This window comes from Molossus molossus, unplaced genomic scaffold (assembly GCF_014108415.1).
Source record: "Molossus molossus isolate mMolMol1 unplaced genomic scaffold, mMolMol1.p scaffold_m16_p_3, whole genome shotgun sequence".
Taxonomy (NCBI): domain Eukaryota; kingdom Metazoa; phylum Chordata; class Mammalia; order Chiroptera; family Molossidae; genus Molossus; species Molossus molossus.
The window spans coordinates 803,094-826,976 of NW_023425366.1; the positions used below are offsets into that span (position 1 = coordinate 803,094).

Below are 23,883 nucleotides of genomic sequence, written 5' to 3' on the forward strand. Positions count from 1 at the left end.
ATAAACTTTTAAGGTCGATACTAGAAGATGTGGGGGTGTGTGTGTGTTTATCAAAACTACACTAGGTAAACATAAATTGATACCACCTTCTGGAGGCAACTTATAACCAGTAATCAAGAATGCAGAGCAGGCACCCCGGTTCCCAAACCCCTGCGTCACCGGTGAGGGCCTGTACCCAGGCCAGGAGCCAGGCCCTGGAACACAGGAAGCCGTGCACCAAAGCCCACCTTTGCCAGCCTCGGATTAGCATTTGAGTGAGAATTATTCTCCGACTTTTCACATTTCAAAGCCCACTTTCCAAGTGCTGCGCATTTTAATTGATCTGCTTAAAAGTAAAAACACTGCTTATACTATTTTAGAGGAAATGAACAAAAGAGAAAAGGGAATAAGGGGAGCAGGAAACCCAGGTGTGCCCAAGCTCTGAAGTGAGCCTGGAGAAAATGAACCCAAAAGGAGAGATGAGAGCAGCCGAGAAGGAACATTAAATGGCAAATTCCAGAAACCAGCCCCAGGAGAAAAAGGGATAAACAGAGCACCTGTACTCAGAAGGGATCTCAGTGGCTGAATCAGTGGAGGTCTCCACCCCCTAACAAGCTTGAATCCCATTCTGGCCGGTTTGGCTTGGTGGTCGGCCTTCGGACCAGAGAGTCTCGGGTTTGGTTCCCGCTAAGGGCACGTATCTCGGTTGCAGTTTGTACCTGGCCCCAGTTGGGGTCATGTGGGTGGCAACCAGTCAATGTGTCTCTCTCACATGGATGTTTCTCTCTCTCTCTTCCTCCCTCTCTATTTGAAGATAAATGCAAAAATGCCTCAGGTAAGGATAAATTTAAAAAAAATTTTTTTAATAATAAAAAAACAAGTTTGAATCCCACTGTACAGAATATGAAATGGGACGTCCGATCATGTCAGACTGCCAACAATGAGTCCTAGGGCAAGAGAGGGAAAAGGAAGCACATCCTGAATTCTAATCTCGGCTCACACGACTTACATGACAGCGGGCAAGGCACCCAGCCTTCCAGAAACTCAATCTGTATAAAAAGGTCAGTTTACATGATCGCCAAGATCCATCTTCAAACATTAAGATCCTACTGTCTAGGAATTCTGTCCCTCCAATGCAGCTTTTTCAATTTATTATGATCTAACAAGACCTCATAAAGGAACAACTTTTCAAGTTATAAAACTGTTCCCGTAAGAGCTGTTTTTAAACCTGCTGTTATGAAGCTGCCTGTACCCGGCAGAGCTTTCCTGACAGGCAGCAGATGACCGAGACCCTCTCCCGATTTCTCTGCATCGGGGAGAAAAGTGGAAGACAGCTCTAAGCCAAGCAGACTGATTCTGACCAACTCCAAGGTCCCTCAAACATCATTTCTGTTTGGTATTTTGGTAAAATGAACAATTCTTAGATTAGTGAGTCCTGATATGTAACACTGTCCTCAACCTCCTGAAATTTTAGTAATAATGTGCTATATTCAAACTCTCATTGATTATATATAAAAAAGAAGTCTTCAAATTATATGGAAAGACGTCAAAAACCTCCATTCTTAAAAAACGTATTATCTATAGCAAAGTAAGCAAGGCAATTTATCAGAAAAATAATACAGAAAAGGGCAGGATGCAAAAGTAATGTTCAATGTATCTAACTGGCTGGAAACAGTGGGTGAAACTTTGATTACTACAAAAGACAACCTTGAAGTAAATGGTTTCATATGTTGATAGTATATTGAAAATTGACTTTTTAAATAATAAAAACCAACAGCTTAAATATAAACTAAAAGCATTTCTCCGCCAAAATATTAAGCCTTTACATTTTAACTGCACTTGTGTAGAATGTAAACAAGAGGCAGACAGAAAGACAAAGGAAAGAGAGAGATGTGAGAGTACCTTTGTTGAGGATGGTGGAGTGGGGAAATTAAGCCAGGCTGGAGCAAAGTCATGCTGCGCCATTTAGGTCCAGTCTCTCCGACGCAGTGAAACAAGGCTTCAACACCTCATGGCAAGTCCCTGTCACATAAAAATGGAAGGAATTAGACCTGCAGCTCCTAGCCAAAAGTATCTTCTTATTCGGTGTTCCTTTAAATTACAACGATCTTACTACTTTAAGATTCCACTTATAATAAACTCTAGAACAGGCAAGTTCTAGATGGAAACTAGACCAGCAGGGTGGGTGAAGGGCTTGAGGGGAGGGAATGACTGCAAAGGGAAGGAGGGAATTTCCAAGGTCATGGGGTATTATCTAGGATTGTGGCGATGGTTATATAAATGTACACATTGGTCAGAACTCATCAAGTTGTATACTTAAAACTAGCTAATTTTACTGCAAGAAGTTTGTCTTAATAAAGCTTACTTTTTAAAATGACAATGGCCTGATCACAAATAGACCAGACATCCCATGTCTTCTGACGTCACAATGAGGACACACAGAGGACCATCTACGATTTATTTTTGCCCCACCCCAATATGGAATGTGAAATCTGATCTAACTACCAATCCTCAGGAAATTCAACCTAGAGAAACTCAGTTAAAGGACATCTGAGGAAAGTAACCCAAACAATCCAGATCACAGGATGTTCTTACAGGTCAAATGGTCCAGTTTCTTCAACAAATAAATGATTTTGAATAGGCAGATCAATCAAATACAATGTGTGGGCCTCATATACAGATCCTTACTCAAACCAAGCAACCCTTAAAAAATGAAAATTATAAAATAATTAGAACTTGAGCATGAACTGAATATTAAATGACATTTTTAAAAGTATTAATCATTTTAGATGCCATAATGGTTCAGTGCAAGGATGGTATTTAAAAAAGACACACTGAAGGCTTCGCAATGAGAATGGATACACCTGAGTGACACGAGGCTGCCTGGGCTCTGGCTGCCTGGTGGCAGGTTACAAATGCTGATGCGAGGGCTGCACAGATGCTCTTCTCTACTTACAGGAACAGCTAAGAATTTCCATAATTAAGTTTTATTACAATCATCACGATAGATTTCTTAAATGTTTTAGCAACTATTTCTCTTCTGCATTCTAAATTTACATTTTTAGGGCAGCCTCTCAATCACATGAATGAAACCTTCAAGCTGCCAGCTGAATCTGAACATTGTCAATTCAGTTTCTGTAAACAAGGCCGAAGCCAACTGTACTCATTTCAATAAAGAAATCAAATTTTCTTAACATCTAAATGTCTAAGTTTAATAATAACAAATGTTTTATATTTGCAAATAATCTCAACAGTGAAAAATTTAAAAAACAAAGTGATCAATACCACTGTTAATCTTCCTTTTTCAAACATCTTCTTTCCAATATAAGTGCCATGCCCATAATTTTTTAAGCCATATCAATTTCCTACAATACTTTATAAAAGATTCTCAAGGTATTACAGAAATAATCTGCATATACTATCCCAAACTGTGTTTGTCTATTAAAAGATAGGTTAAGAGTGTCCAGATACAAAAAAAAACAGATATAACTGGTTAACTCACTATAGTAATGAAAATGTTTAAATGCTAAATGCTCATGAAAGCCGGAAACATGGATACAATTTGAAAAACCTGACACAATGCCAACAAAACACTTATGAAACAAATGTAAGATTTTTAAGAGCATATCTAACCAAAATGAATTCTCTATAAATTCAAGCATTCTAATTCTACCACCATCTTATGTTACTTTTTGAGGTCTTCTGAAATAAAAATGAAATCTCAAGTGTTTTAGGGTGTATGAAGAAATTTTATTACTATTTTGGCATGAAGCTAAATACTAAACTGCTTTGTGATGTTTGCGATGCGATACTACTTTTTCTTGAAACTCTTAAGATTATAGTTCTAACAACTCAATAAGAATAAAAAATTACTTTTGTAACTTTTACCAAATGAAAATTCACAGGGAACTCCAGAGAACTTAACCCATAATTTAAAGCTTATCATTTCAAACAGGGTCTCATCCAAAATGATGGTTAAGTGAGAAGTTATATCCTGAAAAACATCCCTAAGAGACATTAACATTACCTATTCATCTCTGCAATGTCTTTATGAATTTTGATTTATATCTAGTTCTCAAAGGATAAAGGATGAGAGCTAATGGCAGTCGTCTCCACGTCCCGAAAGGGTGAAGGGCAAACACCAGCACCGCGGCATCTGCACAGCAAGTGCTGGCTGGGCCAGGCGGTGCCACCCAAACGTGCCATCTGACATAGAGCAGTTTTGAGCTGAAGGCACTGAGCTCCCCAAACCCCACATCTGCCTAATGGCAGGGCCTCCCAAAACTATTTATCAATCGCCTACCTTGAAGCAACTCCAACCTTCGCTCTTGGAGACCAAAAAAAAAAAATTTTGAGTCAGCAGATCACCCAGACATTGCCACAATCTATCATTTCTCCCGTCCATTCTCCTAAGGGCCCATTTATCTGTCTCTCCAAAAAAGTGATTTGCTTTCCCATTAAGTTCCCTTTTCCCTTTCCCCTATAAATTCTGTCTCTTTGATTTGCTCATCTCTGAATACTCCCAAATGTGAGCGCTTGCTAATAGTAAACTTCTGTTTTCTCTTGTAACCTGTCTGTCTTCAGTCTAACAGACAGGTCCCCAGCCACAGCCCGCAGGAGGGCAGAAGGGAAAAGAAATCTCACTGCCCTACACGTGTCCAGTCGTCCCTCGCCACTTCGCACTTGGACTTCCGCGGCTTCACTTACTGCAAAAGTCGAAGGGCAAAGTGGCAGGGACAACTGTATAAATAAAGAAACCACTTCACGGAAGTTCATGTATCGTGGTGGAGTCTGGAACTGACCGACCGCAATAAACAAGGGCCAGCTGCAAATGCAAATTTGTTTCAAACACCCATTTGTTTCTTTTCACGCTGCTCCTGCCCTCGGATTTCATTCCATCCTCTTTCCCTGTCTGAACTGTGTCCCTACCCCCTCCAAATTCATACACTGACATCATAACCCTTTCTGTCAGAATGTAATCCTATTTGGAGATAAGTCTCTGAAGAGATGATTAACTTAAAGGACGCTGTTAGGGATGGTCCTGTCCCAATCCTCTGTGCCCTTCTACGAGGAAGAAATCTGGACACACCGACAGACATCAGAGTTGCACAGCACAGGGAAAAGACAGTATGAAGAGGCAGCAAGAGGGTGGCCATCTGCAAGCCAAGGCCTCTAAGGAAAGCAGCCTGCCTGCACCTTGAACTTGAACTTCTTTCCAGGGTTCAAACCAAAAAGTAAGTCTGTCCGCAACACCCAGTTTGTGATATGCTTTCTGTTGCAGCAGCACCCATAATCGAATACAAATAGCAATATTAGAAAGACGCTAATTGAAAATACCATGCATTTCCTTCACACCTATACCACCTGTATTTCCTTCACACCTAGAGTCACCTTTGGTGACTGCTCCCCAAAGAGGAAGGCGGCAGAGCGCCAGCCGTGTCAGGGTCTCCTGCCAGATTCTGCCAGGTCTAAAGGCCTGAGTGGACATACAGAGTTAACACTCAAATGATGCCAGTATGAAATCACACCAGTTTCTCATCTCTCACCCAATTTACAACTTGTTAATAAATCTGTGTCTGAAGTCTGAACTGAACCATCTACAGTAAAAGTCCCCCAGGGAAATGGGTTCTTTAAAAACTTTAATCTAAATTCTGCGCACTTTTTTTTTTTTTTTAATCCTCACCCGAGGACATTTTTCCATTTTTTGTTCAGGTAGAGTGGGAGGGAGAGAGAGAAACAGAGAGAGAGAGAGAAACATCGATGTGAAAGGAACACATCGAGTGGCTGCCACCCGCACGACCGACCAGGGCCGGGGACAAACTGCAGCCGAGGTATGCGCCCCTAGCGGGAACCGAACCCGGGTCTCTCAGGACCGCAGGCCAACGCTCTAACCGCTGAGCCAAACCGGCCAGGGCAATTCTGCGCACTTTTAAGTGTTCATGCCTAGCTTCAAAAAAATCAGATCACTGATTAATTAGAAGTCCAAAATATAGTTCTTTAAATTAAAAAAACAATATACTTTAGCCGAAAGTACACAAATAGATGAGATTTTTCCTTATTTCTTACAATATTTTACTTCTGAACCCACCAAAATTTGCCAAATCTTTACAATGGAAAACTAACTAAGATGATTTCATCACAATGAGCATCAAACTCGCTATCACTGTTAATGGTTCTTTTCAGATAAATTTAAGCTTTAAAAACCAAAAAGCCCTTCAAAAACACCTGGATTCAACCAATAGCTAAGGCATTCTAACTAGAGGCAGAGTATAGTTCTTTTGTTTTTGTTTTTAAATATGTTTTCATTGATTTTTTAGGGAGGGAGGGAGGGAGAGAAAAGGAGGGGGGGAGAGAGAGAGAGAGAGAAAGAGAAAGCACCAATCAGCTACCTCCTGCACGCCCCCTACTGGGAATCAGGCCCACAACCAGGGCATGTGCCCTGACCAGGAATCAAAAGGGGACCTCAGTCCATGGAATGATGCTCAAGCCACACAGACCAGGCTACAGTTTTCTTTTTAAAAGAGCATAGCTTCAAAATCCAACAGTCCTCAATTCAACTCAGCTCTACAAATCCTTAAGCTGGATGACCTTAGCAAGTTTCCATCATAGTCTGTTTCTTCTCTTCAATAGAACTGAGATGACAGCTACCTGCCTTGTGAGACTCAACCTGAAAATTGTTAAAGCTATAAAAAGATAACTATCCTTCACTACCAGCCTATCTATATTCAAATCCTTGAATAAGGATAAGTTTTTCAAACATTTAGTCAAAGTGCTAACATTCCTTCATAAAGAAGGCAAGAACCAGACTATTCAAATTCATCCTCACTGCTCTTTATAGTAAACCTGTGGAATACTCCTTTAATAAAAGCTTAGTTTAATATATTAACAGATTTCATTTTAAAAAATGAATCTTCCTCATCCCAAATCAGACCTAAGCCATTATATGGAGCAGGGCAAAGAAGCCAAGGGGCCCAAACCTGCTGCTAGAGCCAGAGGGCATCAACACATGGGAGTGGCCCAGCACAGGACGTCAGCGTCACAGCAGGTGGGACAGGGAATCCGTGCAGAGGGACAGCAAGGAATCAGGCCCTGGACCCAAACGAATGAGGAAGGCATCCATGTGGGGAGAGAGCAGCAGCTACAGCAGGGAATCAAGTAACTAAGCAGGGAGAGGGAGATGCCCGCGTGGGGCAGGTGGCAGTGGCTATCACAGAAGATTGATGATATATAGAGGAAATGACCAGATTAACATTTTTAAAATGGAAGGAGCTCCACACTGTCAAAGGCAGTAACTACTAGCTGGAAGGGTGAATGCTGCAGCATCGTGTTGTCAGTGTGACTCATTCACTCATATATTAATAATAAGATACTGTTTATATACAACATAAAGGTAAGTATTTCTGTTTATGTACACGTATTCCCCCACCCCCGTTTTGTGCAATAGCAGTAAGCATATTTAACATCTGGGTCTTGGTTTCTAAAAACCATTTTTCACTAAAAGAAGCTGGGGCTTTTTAGAGACTAGCTGATTTGAAGACTGGAAAAAGATGACAAAATAAGCCTGAGCTATTTGGTTGTAGCAAAAGCAAGGGAGTGTTCAAACAGTGACTGGGAATACCTAAAGGACAGAGAAACCAGTTTCAGGAGGTTCCCACTGGCCCAAAGCAGTGACAACTGGAACATCAAAGATGAGAAAAGACCTGTGAAGGACATCAACAAAGATGCTGAGACAGGGAGTCCCAAGAGCTGTCCTCCACAGAGATGTCCAAGTGTCAGGCAAAATCGGCCAGATTCAAGGACGTCAGATTTCTGAAAATCAGAGGTCTACAGCGATCGAGCAGACAGGAACTTTGGGATGGCAGGAAAGCTCTGTGCATTTGTACTTGACCTTGGCCCACCTCTCTATCGCTGGCACAGAGGAAGTCTTTAGACCCCGTGTGGGACTCTGGTCTCTGGTTCCAGAGTAAACAGAGTAGATCTTGTTCTCACAGAATCACGTGTGCCCCTGTACACCTGTCTGGGGGCTACAGGAGGCACGACAAGGGCACTTGCCTTTGCTCTGCTAACATGGAAGGAAAAGCTACCTAGGCATGAACAACCCCTGCCTAGGACAAAGGTTTACACATGATTAAACAATTAGCACACCCAAAGCCTGGGGGGAGAGGCTAAGAGAATTTATTTGGGAAATTATTTCATTGCCAAGAGCCCCCTTACACCAGGGAACTCAGTCACACAAATACGCAGGACATGATGCTGCACAGAAAACACCTGAAAACCCTAAGTGCTCACCTCTGGCTGGTCCTTTAGGTTCAGCAAAAGCGGGAAGGGAAGGCCACAGCAGTTATAAAAGGTGTGGCTAACCCTTTCAGAAATGCCCCAATGAAGACCCAATAGGCAATGACTGGGAGAGTTATTTCTTCTTCCCCCTTTTTAATTCCTTTTGGCTCCCCAAATTTATCTGCAATAGACTACAAACTGAACACAGTAAAGATGGCTCTTATTCAACGAACTCTGAGAACAGCAGTTCCGTGGACAGCTGAAATAATAAAACTGCTACTGGATTGCACTGAAATTAGTTTCTATAACCACTGAACCTCAATGAAAGTCTTATTAAAGGCTGCAATCTGATGCTATGGGGGGATAAATGATGAAAGAAGACCTGACTTTGGTGAATACAAAATACAATATACAGATGAAGTATTATAGAATTGTACACCTGAAACCTATATAATTATATCAATGTCATCCCAATAAATTTTTTAAAAAGGTAAAGAAAAAAATATTGGGATGGGGTGGGGGACTGCAACACGTCTCAGCTGTGAGGATTTGTAAACTCTACATGAGCTAACATACTGATCCTGATGTATTTAAACTTTTATATATTGTTCACAATTTTTTGGCTTTAGTTTCTTAAAGTTTTTCATTAAAATACTTTTCTTTAAAAACAAAACCCTGGCTGAATGGACTGAACGTCATCCCACGGACTGAGAGGTCCCCAGTTCGATTCTAGGTCCAGGCACATGCCGGAGTTGAGGACTCCATTCCCAGAAGGGGGTGCAGAGGAAGCAGCCAATTGATGTTTCTTTCTCATCAATGTTTCTCTCTTCCTCTCTCACTAAAAACATATTTAAAAAATAAAGCAAGCCCTGGATGGTTTGGCTCAGCGGTCAGAGCGTCAGCCTGCAGACCAGTGAGTCGCAGGTTCAATTCCAATCAAGGGCACATATCTTGGTTGTGGTTCGTCCCTGGCCCTGGTCATGCAGGAGGCAACCAACCAATGTGTCTCTCTCACGTCGATGTTTCTCTCGCTTCCTCCCTCCCACACAATCTGAAGAAAAATGGAAAAATATCCTCGGGTGAGGATTAAAAAAAATAAGAAGAAAACAATAGGTGACCACAGATCTGGGTCAATAAAAACCCAGTGTGCCTTGGCCAGTTTATCTCGGCTTCTTTGCGTGTCATCCATGTACCAAAATGGGGCAGATTTGATTTCTGGTCAGGGCACATACCCAGGTTGTGGCTTTGTCCCCGGTCAGGGCAAGTGAGGGAGGCAACCGGTCAGTGTTTCTCTCTCACAATGTTTCTCTCTCTCTCTAGCTCTCCTCTCTTCCCCTCACTTTCCCCCTTCTCTTAAGTCAATAAAAAAATACACCTGTTTTTAAAGAGCACAGCCCAGCCAGTGTGGCTCAGTGGATTGGGCATCATCCCATGCACCAAGAGGTCACTGGTTCGATTCCCAGTCAGGGCACATGCCCAGGTTGCAGGGCTTGATCCCTACCTAGCATGAGGCAGGCAGGAGGCAGCCAATCGATGTTCTCTCTCATCAATGATATTCTCTCTCTCTCTCTCTCTCCCCCCCCTCTCCCTCCTATCTAAAAAATCAATAAAATATATTTTAGAAAAGAATACAGACTTTACAAAATATAGTTTAGAAAAGTCACTGAATGAACACACACTACAACCCATAGCAAGCAACCCTGAGGATGGCGGTAGGGGTATTCAATTCCCAGAGTCTACAAATTACAATATTCAAAATGTTTCATTTTCTACAATAATAATAATAAATAATCATGCAAAGAAATAAGAAAGCATGGCCAATACGCAAGAAAACAATCAGTAGAAAGTGTCCCTGATGAAACACAGACCTCAACTGCCTGCAGTACAGAGCTGACGGAAACCAGGAGAACAGTGTCTCAACAAAGGGAACATCAATAAAGACACAGGAATTATAGAAAAGAACCAAAGAAAAATTCTGGAGTCAAAGAAAACAATAACTGAAATGAAAATTTCACTGGACGTTTTCAATAGCACATTTGAGCCAGCAGAAGAATTAGACAACCTGACAAGAAGGAACTTAAAGTTGTTAAGTCTAAGGAGCAAGAGAAAACACAAAACCCCCGAGCAGAGAGTCTGTGGGACACAGCACATGAGAGCGGTTCCAGAAGAAAAGAGGAAAAAGAGGCAGAAAGAGTTATCTAAGGAAATAATGGCTAAACACTTACCAAAGTAAACACACAAATACATGTATCCAAGAAGCTAACCAAACCCCAAGAAAGATAAACACACAAAGATTTGCTCTGGCTGCCATCCTCGTCCCCACGTGTGCGCGCTTATTGCTTGGCCCGTTTCCTCTCCAACAAGACCAACTACCATGAACTAAAACGCAAGCACAGCTGCGCGCTGGTGGGAAAGAAACTGCCCACAGAAAGAAGTTGGTTCACAGGATAGCTACAGCAAGTGATAAGAAACTTCAGTTCTCCTTACAGAAGTCAGGGCATTGAAGAGGTGAGTATATTCACAAACCAAGGAACACTGAGCCACCTGAACAGCTCTCAAGTCCAGGTGTCCCTGGCAGCCAGCCCTGACACCACCACACCGCACTGAGACACGGTAGCTGGCGGAAATGCTACCCAGCATCTCAGACCAGCGTGGGGCAGACAGTCTGACTAGTTTAAGGAGAAATGACATGATCTTACACGTAGGAAATTATAAAGAATCCGTGAGAAAAAACTATTAGAGCTAATAAATTTAACAATGTTGCAAGGTACATGATCAACCCAGAAAACTCGGTTGCATATCTATACATTAGCAATGACCATCTAAAAGGAAATTTTAAAAGTTCAATTCTATTCACAGTAACATACAAAAGAATAAAATGTCTAGGAAGAATTGTAACCAAGAAGGTATAAAACTGTTCACTAAAAACCACAAGACAATGCTGAAAGAAAAGGTAAAAGACCAAATAAATATAAAGACATACCACATTCAAGGATTGGGAAACTTAATACTGTTAAGATAGCAATACTACCCAAAGTGATGTACAGATTCAACATAATCCCTATTAAAATTCCAATAACCTTTTTCTGCAAAAAAAAACAGAAAAGTCATTCTCAAATTCCTTTGGAACCGCAAGAGACCCCAAATATCCAAAACATTACTGAAAAATTAGAATACAGTTATGGGACTCACAGTTCCCTGTTTCAAAACTTATTGCAAAGTTACAGTGACCGAGCAGTGTCCTGCTGACATAAGGACAGCTACATAAACCAGTAAAATAAAACAAAGTCCAGAAATAAACTCACATACATGTGCTCACTGACTTTTGAAAAAAGTGCTAAGACCATTCTATGGGGGAAGGAACAGTCTTCAACAAATGGTGCTGTGACCACCGGGACTCACACCATATGCAGAAATAAATGCAAACATGGACCAAAGACTTAACTAGAAAAGCCAAAACTATAAAACCATCCAAAGAAAAAAAAACAGAGAAGCTTTATGACCTTCAACTTGGCAATAATTTAGACGTGACACAAAAACATAAGTAACAATAGAAAAAAGAAAACTGAACTTCATGAAAATTTAAAACTTCTGTGCAAAGTATATTATCTACAATGTGAAATTAAAACTGACAAAATGAGAAGCAATATTTGCAAATCATATCTGGTAAGGTCTAGTATCCAGATGTATGCAAAATTCTTAAAGTTCAACAAAAAAAAGACAACCCAATTTAAAAATGGGCAAAGGACTTGAATAGACATATCCCATACCACCCCTCAAAAAAGAAAAATGAAATAAAAAAAGACAACAAAAGGAAAACAAAAAGAGTAAAAACAAAAGCAAGAATGAAAAAACAGTCAACAACAAGTGCTGGCAAACGAGGAGAAACCGTCCTCTGGGGCGTCGCTGGTGGAAAGGTAACCTGGTGCAAGCCCCAGGAAAAACACTGATAATTCCTCAAAAAATTTCCCCTACACCATACAACCCAGCAACACCATTACTACACACACACACACACACACACACACGCGCGCGCGCACACACACAATGGGGCCAAAGTAGGTTTACAGTTGTTCACATGGAAAATATAATAATAATACAAGAATAAACTGTGTACCACGTACTCACAACTGTAAACCTACGTTTTCCCACTTTGTATATACATACACATACAAAATAACTGAAAATGGGTTCTCAAATACTTGTATGCCAATGTTCATAGCAGATCTATTCACAGTAGCCAAGTGGAAACATCCCAAATGTCCACCAATAGATGAAAGAGTGAGACAGAGTGCTATATATCCCTTCCATGAAAGGAGGAATAAAGTACTGACACGTTACGAGAATTAAACTCAAAAACATGCGAAGTGAAAAAGCCAAACAAAAAAGACTACATCTTGTACAATTCCAGTTACATGAGAATTACAGAAGAGGTAAACCAGAGAAGCAGACTGATGGCTGCCAGGAACTGCTGGGAGGAGAGAATGGGGAGTGACTGCTAAATGAACAGGTTTTTCTTTTGGGGTGATGAAAACATTCTGGAACTTTACAGAGGTACTGGTTTCATGCTAGGGTGAAGATATTCGATGTCACTGTACACTTTAAATGGTTAACTTCATTCAACATGACTTTCATCTCAATAAAAATAGTAAGAGCACTGCACCATAACCCCTTGAATCAAATGCCATGAACGCAGAGAAATATAAATGTATATACACTAATAAACTTGAGAAGGTTATTATATAATTTCTAAGTACCTCAAAAAAAAAACCCTTATTGTAGTTTACCAATAGCCTGGCAAATCCTTAATCAACACATCGAAAAGAACAAGCAGGGACTGTGCCAAGTGACAGGACACAGAGCACAGTCATGGAGCACTTCCCTCTGCGGGCCTGGCCAGCGGCCTGTCGAGACTGAAGAGCAGCCAACCCGACAGCCTGGACAGTGAAAGAACTGGCCCATAATCTTCAAGAGTCACGTTATAAAAGTCAAAGAAAATCATTTCTAACGAATGCTCAGGCTGTGGCACATGCTCATTCTGTGTCTCTGAGTCATGGTCTTAACTTCTGAGAACTATATTTTGACAGTTTACTCCACCAAATTTTGTGTCATTGTTGTAATACCATTAATAAAGTATTAATAGTCAGGAGGTATCTTATTAAGTGTGAAGTGATTTCCAGACCTCCCTAATAAAAACTGGAGAAGGCCCCAGCCCTATAGACTCTGATTCAATAGGTCTTAATCAGGGCCTAGAATCCTGTTTTTAAACAAGCACGAGTGATGATCAAAAATGTATGGAAACTAATAACTTCATCAAGAAGAAAAAATCCCTGCTTAAGAAAACAAAACCTCTGAAGGTAGCAAAATATCCTACTGCTTGACTATATTTTTAGTTTTGGTCATGAAACTTAAAAATTATAGACTGGCCTTAACATTATAGTTTCAACTCCCTCCAGGACAGAATAGCATTGATTCATCTCACAAGCGATCGAGAGCTCTCGCAATGCCCATCCTTTGGAGTTTCACGGTGACGCTCCTGCTCCACCTGAAACGGGTCAGAGCCCTCGGCTTACCACCCGAGCTGCTCAGAGCCTTTCTGTGCTTTACTTATATGGAAAAGGACCATAAAAAACAGAACTAATTTATGAGAACTGTTATTTGTTCAATCGCTACACATGACAATTGCCACATTCACACTCCATGAAGAACTTTATTTAAGGAGAAGCAGCAGCACCAGAAACAGGTGCTCTAGTTCTCACGTTGTGAGACTGTCGAAGCTGCAACACACAGAACACTAACTGAAGAAATGCAAACTTAGAATGAACTGACTGCCCTGGCCGGTCTGGCTCAGCGGTTAGAGCGTCAGCCTGCGGTCCAGAGAGACCTGGGTTCGGTTCCCGCTAAGGGCATGTACCTCGGTTGCAGTTTGTCCCCGGCCCTGGTTGGGTCATGCGGGTGGCAGCCACTCGATGTGTCCCTTTCACGTCAATGTTTCTCTCTCTCTCTCTCTCTCCCACTCTATCTTAACAAAAAATGGAAAAACGTCCTCGGGTGAGGATAAAAATAAATAAAAAATAAAATAAAGAAATTAGAATGAACGGACTCAAGCTTCCTATAAATTCACCCTCAGAAACAAGCAGCCTCACTCCACAATGTAGACAGATCCACCCATCAGGCTTCTCTTTCCTCCCAAGACTGGAGCAAGTCACTGCTAAAGCTTTTTGTAAGTCAGCTGATGGAATCCTTATTTTTGTAGGAGTTTGCAAAGGTAAATTTTAATTACAGAATTATGCTAAAAGCAATATGAGCGAATCAGGATAAAATGTAATTCAAACCAACAACATACTGAGCAGCCAATGGGCGCAGACAGAGCCACACCGAAGACACAGGCTCGAGAGGGCGGACTCGGCGCCAACACGCGAAGGGGCTGCTGCCTCAAACCCTCTAACAGGAGTGTAAGCAAATTATTTTTTCTGAACTATTTACTATGAGAAAAGTGCCAACATTATGAGGGTTCGGATAAAGAAAACAGATACACTTTAGTAAGAAAGATATACTGTGACTGGCTTAAATGTCCTTTGAAAGGGGGCAGGATTACAAGAGATATTTACCCCTCAGCAACAACCAGTAATGACGGGACCAGGACACTAAACTCAGACCCTTCTGCCTCCAAAGCCATGCTTTCAATTAGTCCCAGCATATCTCAAATCCATGCTCCTGCCGCCCCCCCCAATTACATTCCAGAAAGTAAACAAATGAACTTGTCTCCAAGTCCCATTTTATTTTACGAAATTTCTGCATTGTACTATACAATATGTTCACTTTGTTTCAATATAAAAACCTTTAAGTTACTTACCGTCAAGTAAAATAACTCTGCAGCAAGAGGCGCCTGCCTGGCTTACCCCTGGGTTTCCTAAATCGTGTGCACGAGGCAAGTGCTGCTATTAAGTCACTACGTCAAACCCCAAGGACGGCTCAGTTCCCCTGGAGTATCAGTATGTACAAAAATGAACACAAATATCTATGACTTTGGTAAGACCAAAAAGAACCACCTGGATGTAACTGACAATATATCATATAATGTAGACTCGTTTTAAAACCCAGGCTATTAGACACTAGAATCAATAATTATCAAGAAACTGCTACTATACCATCCCTTACATTACAATGGCAGCCTGTTATTCAATATTTTTAGCCTGACACAAAACGATAATACTTTCTATTTTAATGAATTAAGCAGAAAATGAAATTACCCTCTCAAGTACTGACACAGAAAGGAAATGAGATTTATCACTGTTTATCCCTGCCTGCAGAGATGCCTCAACCAGTAACATAACTCTAAAACTTAGAAAAACAAAACAAAACCTGAGTCAATCTGTGTTAAAAAGTTAAAAGTAAGCAATATTTGTTAAGAGATCTCTTAAAACTACTGGAGGCTTCCTTTCTAAATAGGACTAAACCATTCTGTTACAAATAATATCAGAACTAATGAATCTAGTCACTGTACTCTGGAGATACCAAGCCAGTAACAAACAGGTCCCCCAAACACCACTTCCTACGGCCAGGTATACCTGAATCAGAGGAGGGGAAGTAGGAAAGGACAGAAGCGGGCCTAGAACAGAACACAAAACACTGGCTGGGTGTGACTATGAACACACACACAAAAACCAGCACATAAACAACAGCAATCTCTCAAGGGGGGTGGCAGATTCTCCAAATAAAGAGCTAACATGGGCACTGACACCACAAAGATACTTAGTTGGTCTGAGTCTTCTTTTTATTTTTAATCCTCACCCGAGGTTATTTTTCCATTGATTATTTCAGATAGAATGGAAGAGGGAGGGAGGGAAAGAGAGAAACATCCCCAGCCGGGGCTGGAGATCGAACCTGCAACCAGGTACATGCCCTTGACTAGAAACCGAACCCAAGACCCCTCAGGCAGCAGGTCGATGCTCTACCCACTGAGACAAAGCAGCCAGGGCTAGTGAGAACCCTTTCAAAAGCCCTGCTCATACAAAACTCCCAAACGGCATTCTAATCACCTCATTCTTAAAAATGAACTGACGATCATCCAACATTTTAAGGAAAGAAGCAACATGCTTCTTTAAGATCATTAAGAGCAGTGAGCACAGCCCTGGGTGGTTAGAGCATCGGCCTGCGGACCAGAGAGTCCTGGGTTTGGTTCCCACTAAGGGCGCGTACCTCGGTTGCAGTCTGTCCACGGTCCGGTTGGGGTCGTGTGGGTGGCAGCCACTCGATGTTACTCTCTCCCTTCCCCACTCTCTTCCTCCCGCTCTGTCTGAAGATAAGATGCAAAAATGTCCTCAGGTGAGGATGAAAAAAAGAATAAAATACCTAGGAATAAATTCATTTTTAAAAAAGCAGTTAACACAAAAGAAACCATTCAAGAAATAACGAGCCAAATGAATAAAATGTTCAGAACCTCCCTGGGAGAAAGAAAAGAGAGCACACTGCCCCACGACACGGCCAGCGGCCACACTACACCCCCTCCCAGACAGCTCCTTCTGTGGGACAGCACATGGACAGCCCTCAGAGCACTAACCAAGTATTCTGCACCTTGAAAGCTATACATTTTCCGACAGACAATTCTTAAAGCTGGCAGGAGGGAAAAAGACCAGTAACCAACATTTTTTAGTCAGCTAAACATAGGAAAATGTAATATAGTAGTAACAAGAAATATAAACTAATATACTATGATTACTCGTCTACCAGTCTCACCTACTACTACACTACCACACTACCAAAAACATCTTTGTTAGGGTGGCTCTAGAAAAGTTTGTAGTGTGTTCATTTTGCCCCCACTATTGGAGGAAATCCTTTTGAAGACTTGGCCTATACTCCACCTATGAGGAGGTTTTCCCACACTGGGGTGGGAACTTCTCCTGGCCCCATGGAAATTCTGGCAATTGTTTTGCCTCCTGCTCTCTAGTGGTTCCATTCCCAGCCTCAGTGGCGCGTGCACGCACACACACGAGCACATGCAGGCGAGTGCGCACACACCGGTCTTACATCAAGGCCTTGGGCGGACCCTTCTGAGTTCTGCACAGCAGTCTCCTCCCACCATGTTGCCAATTCTCCCTACGCGGACCTCAGCTGTTTCCTCGACTTTCAGTGAGAGTACCAGGCTGTGTCTGGCTTTTCGATTTCTAAGGTGAGTGGGGTAAACATGGTTATCTGTTTTCCTATTATTCCCAATAACCAGAAAGGAAAGCCAATTCAACTTTAACACTGCAGAGTTTTCACTAAATTGAAGGTTTTACTTGTATATATTTCTCTCATGGAATTTTCCTTGAAAGGATCCAACTAATTCTAAGTAGTACTAATTTAACTGTTTCCCAAAATAAAGCCAAACAAAATCTAGCACACAATAAAATAAAATTCCTGTTCTTGGCGGGTTGAGCGTTGGCCCACAGACCAGAGAGGCCCGGGTTCGGTTCCTGCTAAGGGCACATACCTCGGTTGCAGTTTGTCCCTAGCCCCAGCTGGGGTCGTGAGGGTGGCAGCCAGCTGATATGTCTCTCTCACATCAATATTTTTCTCTCTCTTACTCCCTGCTCTCCCTCCCATTCTATCTGAAGATAAATGCAAAAATGTCCTCGGTGAGGATAAAAAAAAGACGCCCAGGTATGTAAGTAGCAGACACGCACACTAAAGCAGCTTTTGTAAACAAATTTCAGGTAAGGAAAGACATGAACAGAAGCAATAGAAGAGAGAAAAAACCCAAACAGAACTTCTAGAGAAAAAAAGTTATAATCTGAAATGACAAATAAACTGGACAGTATTGACAGCAGATTAGCCGATGCACTAGAACATGATCAGTGAGTGAACTACAAGGCAGACAGACCTCAAACTAAAAAGCATTAAAGGAGACAAAGACACACTTTACAACTGAAAATGTACAACTAACAATGGTAATTTCTAATACTTACGCGCCCAATACAGTGATACACTTTTTCATAAAGCAGAAAATACAGGTGAAAAAAGAAAACAATAGAAAATACTAACAGGACACTTGAGCACACAAACACACCTTTATCAGTCCAAAAAAATCTACTGGGTAAGAACTCAGTAAGAACACAAAGACTTAAACCATACGCACTCAAGTATTAACAGATTTTATGTATCAAATGCTGAACTCCCAAATACATAAAGTATATCTCCTTTTCAAGATTCCATCTTAGGATACAAAGAAAACTTTAATAAATTCCAAACATATATCCAAACAGCATTATTTGATAATTCAAAACTAAAAATTAACAAAAAGTTACTTCCAGATATAATTTAAAAACAAAACAAGCTCAAAGAAATGAATTCACTAAACCAACAGTTACCAAATTAGAAAAGAAGAAGAAAGAACTTACAAATAAATCCCAAAACTGCTCTCTAGAGGAGGGGGGGGAAATCAATAGAGAAGCCTCTAACACAAAAACTGTATACAAAATAAAAAATGACTAAGAATATCTGAAATCATGAGGTACTTTGAGCAACTCTTAGCAAATAACATTAAAAACAAATGGATGGCCCTGGCCGGTTTGGCTCAGCGGTTGGAGCGTCGGCCTGCGGTACAGAGAGACTGGGGTTCGGTTCCCGCTAAGGGCACGTACCTCGGTTGCAGTTTGTCCCCGGCCCTGGTTGGTCGTGCGGGTGGCAGCCACTCGATGTGTCCCTTCACATCGATGTTTCTCTCTCTCTCTCTCCCTCTCTCTCCCTCCCGCTCCATCTGAACAAAAAATGGAAAAATGTCCTCGGGTGAGGATAAAAAAAAAAAACAAATGGATGTTTTAGAAACATTTAAAACAGGCCAGTATAGAGAAAAGTCTAAACAAATTACCATAAGAAAGTTCCATTACCAAAACAAACAGTCCCAAGTGTCCTTGAGAACTGAGGTTCTAGGCACTGGACAAGGGAAATATATATAATGAAAGAAGGAAATAAAAATCCTGCAGCCCTAACCTTGAATCTGAAGTACCAGCATAAACTTATTGGTGCCGCAGGGTAAAAATATATGAAGATTGATTCACAACTTTAATTCTATTTTAAGTGTCAAGCATTCAAAACATTAAGCTATTGAAAGCAGCCATCATCCTTTTAAAACCCGCCACTGACGGGACCCTCCACTGACAGGACCCTCCACTGACAGGATCGGATCAAGAACTGTGGTGTGTATGTTACTCACCAAAGAGGAGGAAACCCTAGCATTTGCAACAACATGAACAGACTTTGAGGCCATTATACTAAGTGAAACAAGTCAGAGACGGAAAAAAAACATATAATCTCACTATATGTGAAATCTTTTTTTAAAAAGAGATTAAAAGGCACAAACTTCCAGGTACAAGATAAGTACTAAGGATGCAAGTACAGTATGATGACAATAGTTAGCACTGCTGTATGAGAGAGAGAGATAAAAGTTGCTGAAAGTAAATCCTTTACTTTCTCTTTCTATTGTATCTATACCAGATGACGGAAGCTAACTACACTCACTGTGGTAATTACTTCACAATATATGCGAGTCAAGTCATTATGCAGCGCCCCTCAATAATTATGCAGTGCACCTTAAAAACATGCACTGTGCCTGCCAGTGTTGCTCAGTGGTTGAGCATCGACCCATGCACCAAGAGGTTGCCAGTTTGATTCCCAGTCAGGGCACGTGCCCAGGTTGTGGGCCCGATCCCCAGTGGGGGCATGCAGGAGGCAGCCAATAAATGTTCTCTCTTATCAATGTTTCTATCTTTCTCTCCCTCCCCCTTCCTCTCTCTGAAATCAATAAAGACAAATAAATAAATAAAATCAATAAAGGAAAAAAATTTTTTAAATAAAAAAAAACCATGCACTGTGATGAATGCTAACTCTATTTCAATAAACTGAAGACAAAAAAGATTTAAAAGCACACCAAAAAAATATTACTTTTGAATATTAAAGAGATACAACAAAATCCAAAAAGAAATCAAAGGCACACAAAAAAATCTTAACCAATTTTGCACAAGTCACGTATCAGAAGATCCAGCATTGCACCCTGGCGGGTGTGGCTCGGTTGGTGGGCACCAGAAGGTGCCAGTTCCATTTGCAGTCAGAGCACAGGCCCGGGCCTCCTGCTCAGTCCCCAGCAGGGACATGCAGGAGGCAGCTGACTGATGCTTCGCTCTCACATCAAGGTCTCTCCCTCTCCCTTCCTCTCTCTAAAATCAATAAAAATATATTTTTTAAAGATTCAATGCAGCCCTGGCCAGTCTGGTTCCGTGGTTAGAGCGCCGGCCCTCGGACCAGAGTCCCGGGTTCAGTTCCCACTAAGGGCACGTACCTCAGTTGCAGTTCATCCCCGGCCCCGGTTGGGGTCGTGTGGGTGGCAACCAGGTGATGTGTCTCTCTTACATCGCTGTTTCTCTCTCTCTTCCTCCTTCTCCCCCTCCAGCTCTATCTCAAGATAAACGTAAAAATGTCCTCAGGTGAGGATAAAACAAAAAGAAATTTATACAGCAGCTACTCCAAACATTCTCCACAAGAATACATACTATCACGGAATGAAGAGGGGGAAAAAAAGAGAAAAAAGAGAGAGTTTGGAAAGATTAGCTCATTCTTCCTGATATGAGGAGTAGTAATTACAGATTTTTTTTTTTTTTTTTTTTTTTTTTTTTTTTTTTTTTATCCTCACCCGAGGATATTTTTCCATTTTTTGTACAGATAGAGTGGGAGGGAGAGAGAGGAAGGGAGAGAGAGACAGAAACATCGACGTGAAGGGACACATCGAGTGGCTGCCACCCGCACGACCAACCAGGGCCGGGGACAAACTGCAACCGAAGTACATGCCCTTAGCGGGAACCGAACCCGGGTCTCTCCGGACCGCAGGCCGACGCTCTAACCGCTGAGCCAAACCGGCCAGGGCGCAATTACAGATTTTAAAAAAGGTGCAGTAATGGTAATGATCAGTAGATATATTAGAAAAGAACGGTAGAAATCTTGACTTAGAGGACTGATGGACATGCAAAACTGTCCAAAATAAACATTAGCGCCCTGGCTGGTTTGGCTCAGTGGTTGGAGCAACAGCCAGTCGGGGCTCGTTCCCGGGCTGCAGGCTCAATCCATGTGCAGAAGGCAGCCAACTGGTGTATCTTTCTCACATCGATGTCTCTTCTCCCGTCAGCCACCCCTCTACTGTATCTAAAGAAAAGTTAATGAAAAAATATCCTTAGGTGAGGATTAACAAAAAAATAAACAAACAATACACAGAAGGAAAAGAGAAAGCTTTCCTGAGCAACTATGTGCAAACATGTTAATGCTTTACATATCTCAATTAATCCTAATAAGAAAAGGTTTAAATCCCCATTTCACAAATTTAAAAACAACTTGAGCTTTAAATGACTGTGCCCAAGGTAACACAGCTAATTCCTAATGCAAATTATTTCAACTAGAAAGTATGGCTTACTCCGGTCTTCTCATCTATATTATGGCACAGAATTCTTTTTTATTTTAATATAGGTTTCCTAGCTACTTAGGACAAAATAATGGGCTTGATCATTTGCATGTCAAAGGGAAATTTACCTTCTATAATTAGGAAATTGTCAATTAGACATTAAGAATAGTGTCCTAATTCCACAGATTAAGTGGCTTTTTAACACCCTTTTAATATAATTCCATTTTAAAAGCTACAATGAGAGGCTTCCAGTCAAGACAAGGTGTTGCCTCCTTCCACAATCACATCAAAAATCACAACTGAACTACAGAACATCCTTCAGAACCGCCCAAAATCGAGCTGAATGGAAGTCCTACAACTACCATATTAAAGCAGCAGCCCCATGGAGACTAGTAGGAGGGGTGGAGGAGTGGTCGGGCTGGTCTCACACCCACGTGCAGTGGATAAAAATCAGGAGGGAAACCTCAGCTGTGAAGGTCCTCCCTGAGGCGTGGGGGGGGGGGTCACCATCCCACACCAGGTGCCCAGCTCAGTGTTCCAGTACCAGGAAGAGAAGTCCCCATAACTTCTGGCTATAAAACCAGCGGGAACTGAGGCTGAGGAAGGCTGAGGCTGCTGGAGCCTCTTAAAGGGCGCGCGTGCGCGCGCGTGCACACACACACACACACACACACACACACAGGAGACTTACTTGGACTCATTCCTACTGGGCTCCAGCAAGGAGGAGAGGCAGCTTGAAAGGGACCAGAGACACACAGGGAAGACCTGACTTGTTTGGCACTGGGGTAAGAGCTGGAGGGGCAGCTTTCTCCAGGACAGACATGCTGGTGGAGGCTTTTGTTCCTTTGGTGAGCCCTTCCCCCACGAAGCTGGCGGACAGGTGCTATATCTGGGACTCCAGCAACCTGGCTCACATTGTTTGCCCTGCTCCACCCAACTTTTGGGCCCACCCAAGCTGTTTCCGTGGCTTTACCACAGGACTGGCCTGTTTTGGCTCCTGCTTCCAGGTTTTCCTAAAATCTCTCAAACAAGCAGCATCTGGTCTCAGCAAGCCCCATACCTCTTACAAGTGGCCCCAGGTCTGACACTAGAAGCAGCCAGCCTTGTTTCACATCTTGGCTTTGCCTGGGCACCTCCAAACTCAGCACAAGAAGCAGCCACCAGCAGATCGCTTTGTAGCTTATGCCTGGTGGCCCCAGACAGAACACAGATAGTGGCTGACCTTGCCCCAGAGCCAGCACACCCAGTGGACAGCTTCAGACCACATCGAAGCACCACTACAAGTGACACATTCAAGGAGTGGACTCAGTGAGTACCAGAGCCCTGCTGAAGTAAATGTTGCTCTGTGTGGTGGGCCCCTGCACAGCTGATCCTCCGAGGTAGTCAGAGGTCAGTAGTTACTGGGCACAGCCAGGCCTTGCAGCTGATCAGCCTGAGTAAATCCCTCCCATTGACGTGCCAACAGCAATCAAGACTCACAGCCGAAGGGTACAAAGTCCACACAAGGGGTATACCTCAAGAGCCCAGCTGGGTGACCAGGGAGGCTGTGCCACTGGACCCTACAGGACACCTATAACAGGCCACCCTTGGAAGCCTAGGACACATAGCAACTCTACCTAATACACGGAAACAAACACAAGGAGGAAACCAAAATAAAGAGATAAAGAAACATGTCCCAAATAAAGAACAAAACTCCAGGAAAAGATTAAATGGTGCAGAATTCAAAACACTGCTTATAAGGACACTCAATGAACTTTTTAGTGAGGGCCTCAAGAGCATAATAAATGAACAGTCGGAAATGAAGGAGGCACTAACTGAAATAAAGAATAATTTACAAGGAATCAATAGTTGAGTAGGTGAAGCCAAGAAGCAAACCATCGATTTGGAATGTAAGGCAGCAAAAACCACCCTATCACAACAGCAAAAAGGAAAAAGAATCCCAACAAACGAGGATATATAAGGAGCCTGTGAGACAACTTCAAGCACACCAACGTTCACATCACAGGGGTGCCAGAAGAAGAGAGAGCGAGCCAGAAATTGAAAACCCATTTAAAAAAAATGACAGAAAACTTCCCTAAGTTGGTGAAGGAAGCAGACATACAAAGTCCAGGAAGCAGAGAGAGTCCCAAACAAGATGAACCGGAAGAGGCCCAGACCAAGACACATCTTAATCAACATGCAAAAGGTTAAAGACAGAG

At 42.1% G+C, this 23,883-nt stretch overlaps 1 protein-coding gene across 4 annotated transcripts in view; it reads right to left on the reverse strand.

Moving 5' to 3' along the window:
• GPBP1 (GC-rich promoter binding protein 1) overlaps window positions 1–23,883 on the reverse strand; it is a 77,234-nt gene that overhangs the window by 40,073 nt on the left and 13,278 nt on the right. For 3 of the 4 annotated variants that reach the window (XM_036280925.1, XM_036280927.1, XM_036280928.1), the window contains exons 3-4: window positions 2,575–2,682; window positions 1,882–2,001 (exon numbers count right to left, since the gene is read on the reverse strand). In XM_036280925.1, the coding sequence (XP_036136818.1) occupies window positions 1,882–1,944 (63 nt within the window). In that variant the 5' untranslated portion in view covers window positions 1,945–2,001; window positions 2,575–2,682. The remainder of the gene's footprint in view (window positions 1–1,881; window positions 2,002–2,574; window positions 2,683–23,883) is intronic. The other variant, XM_036280926.1, reaches the window with a different exon arrangement.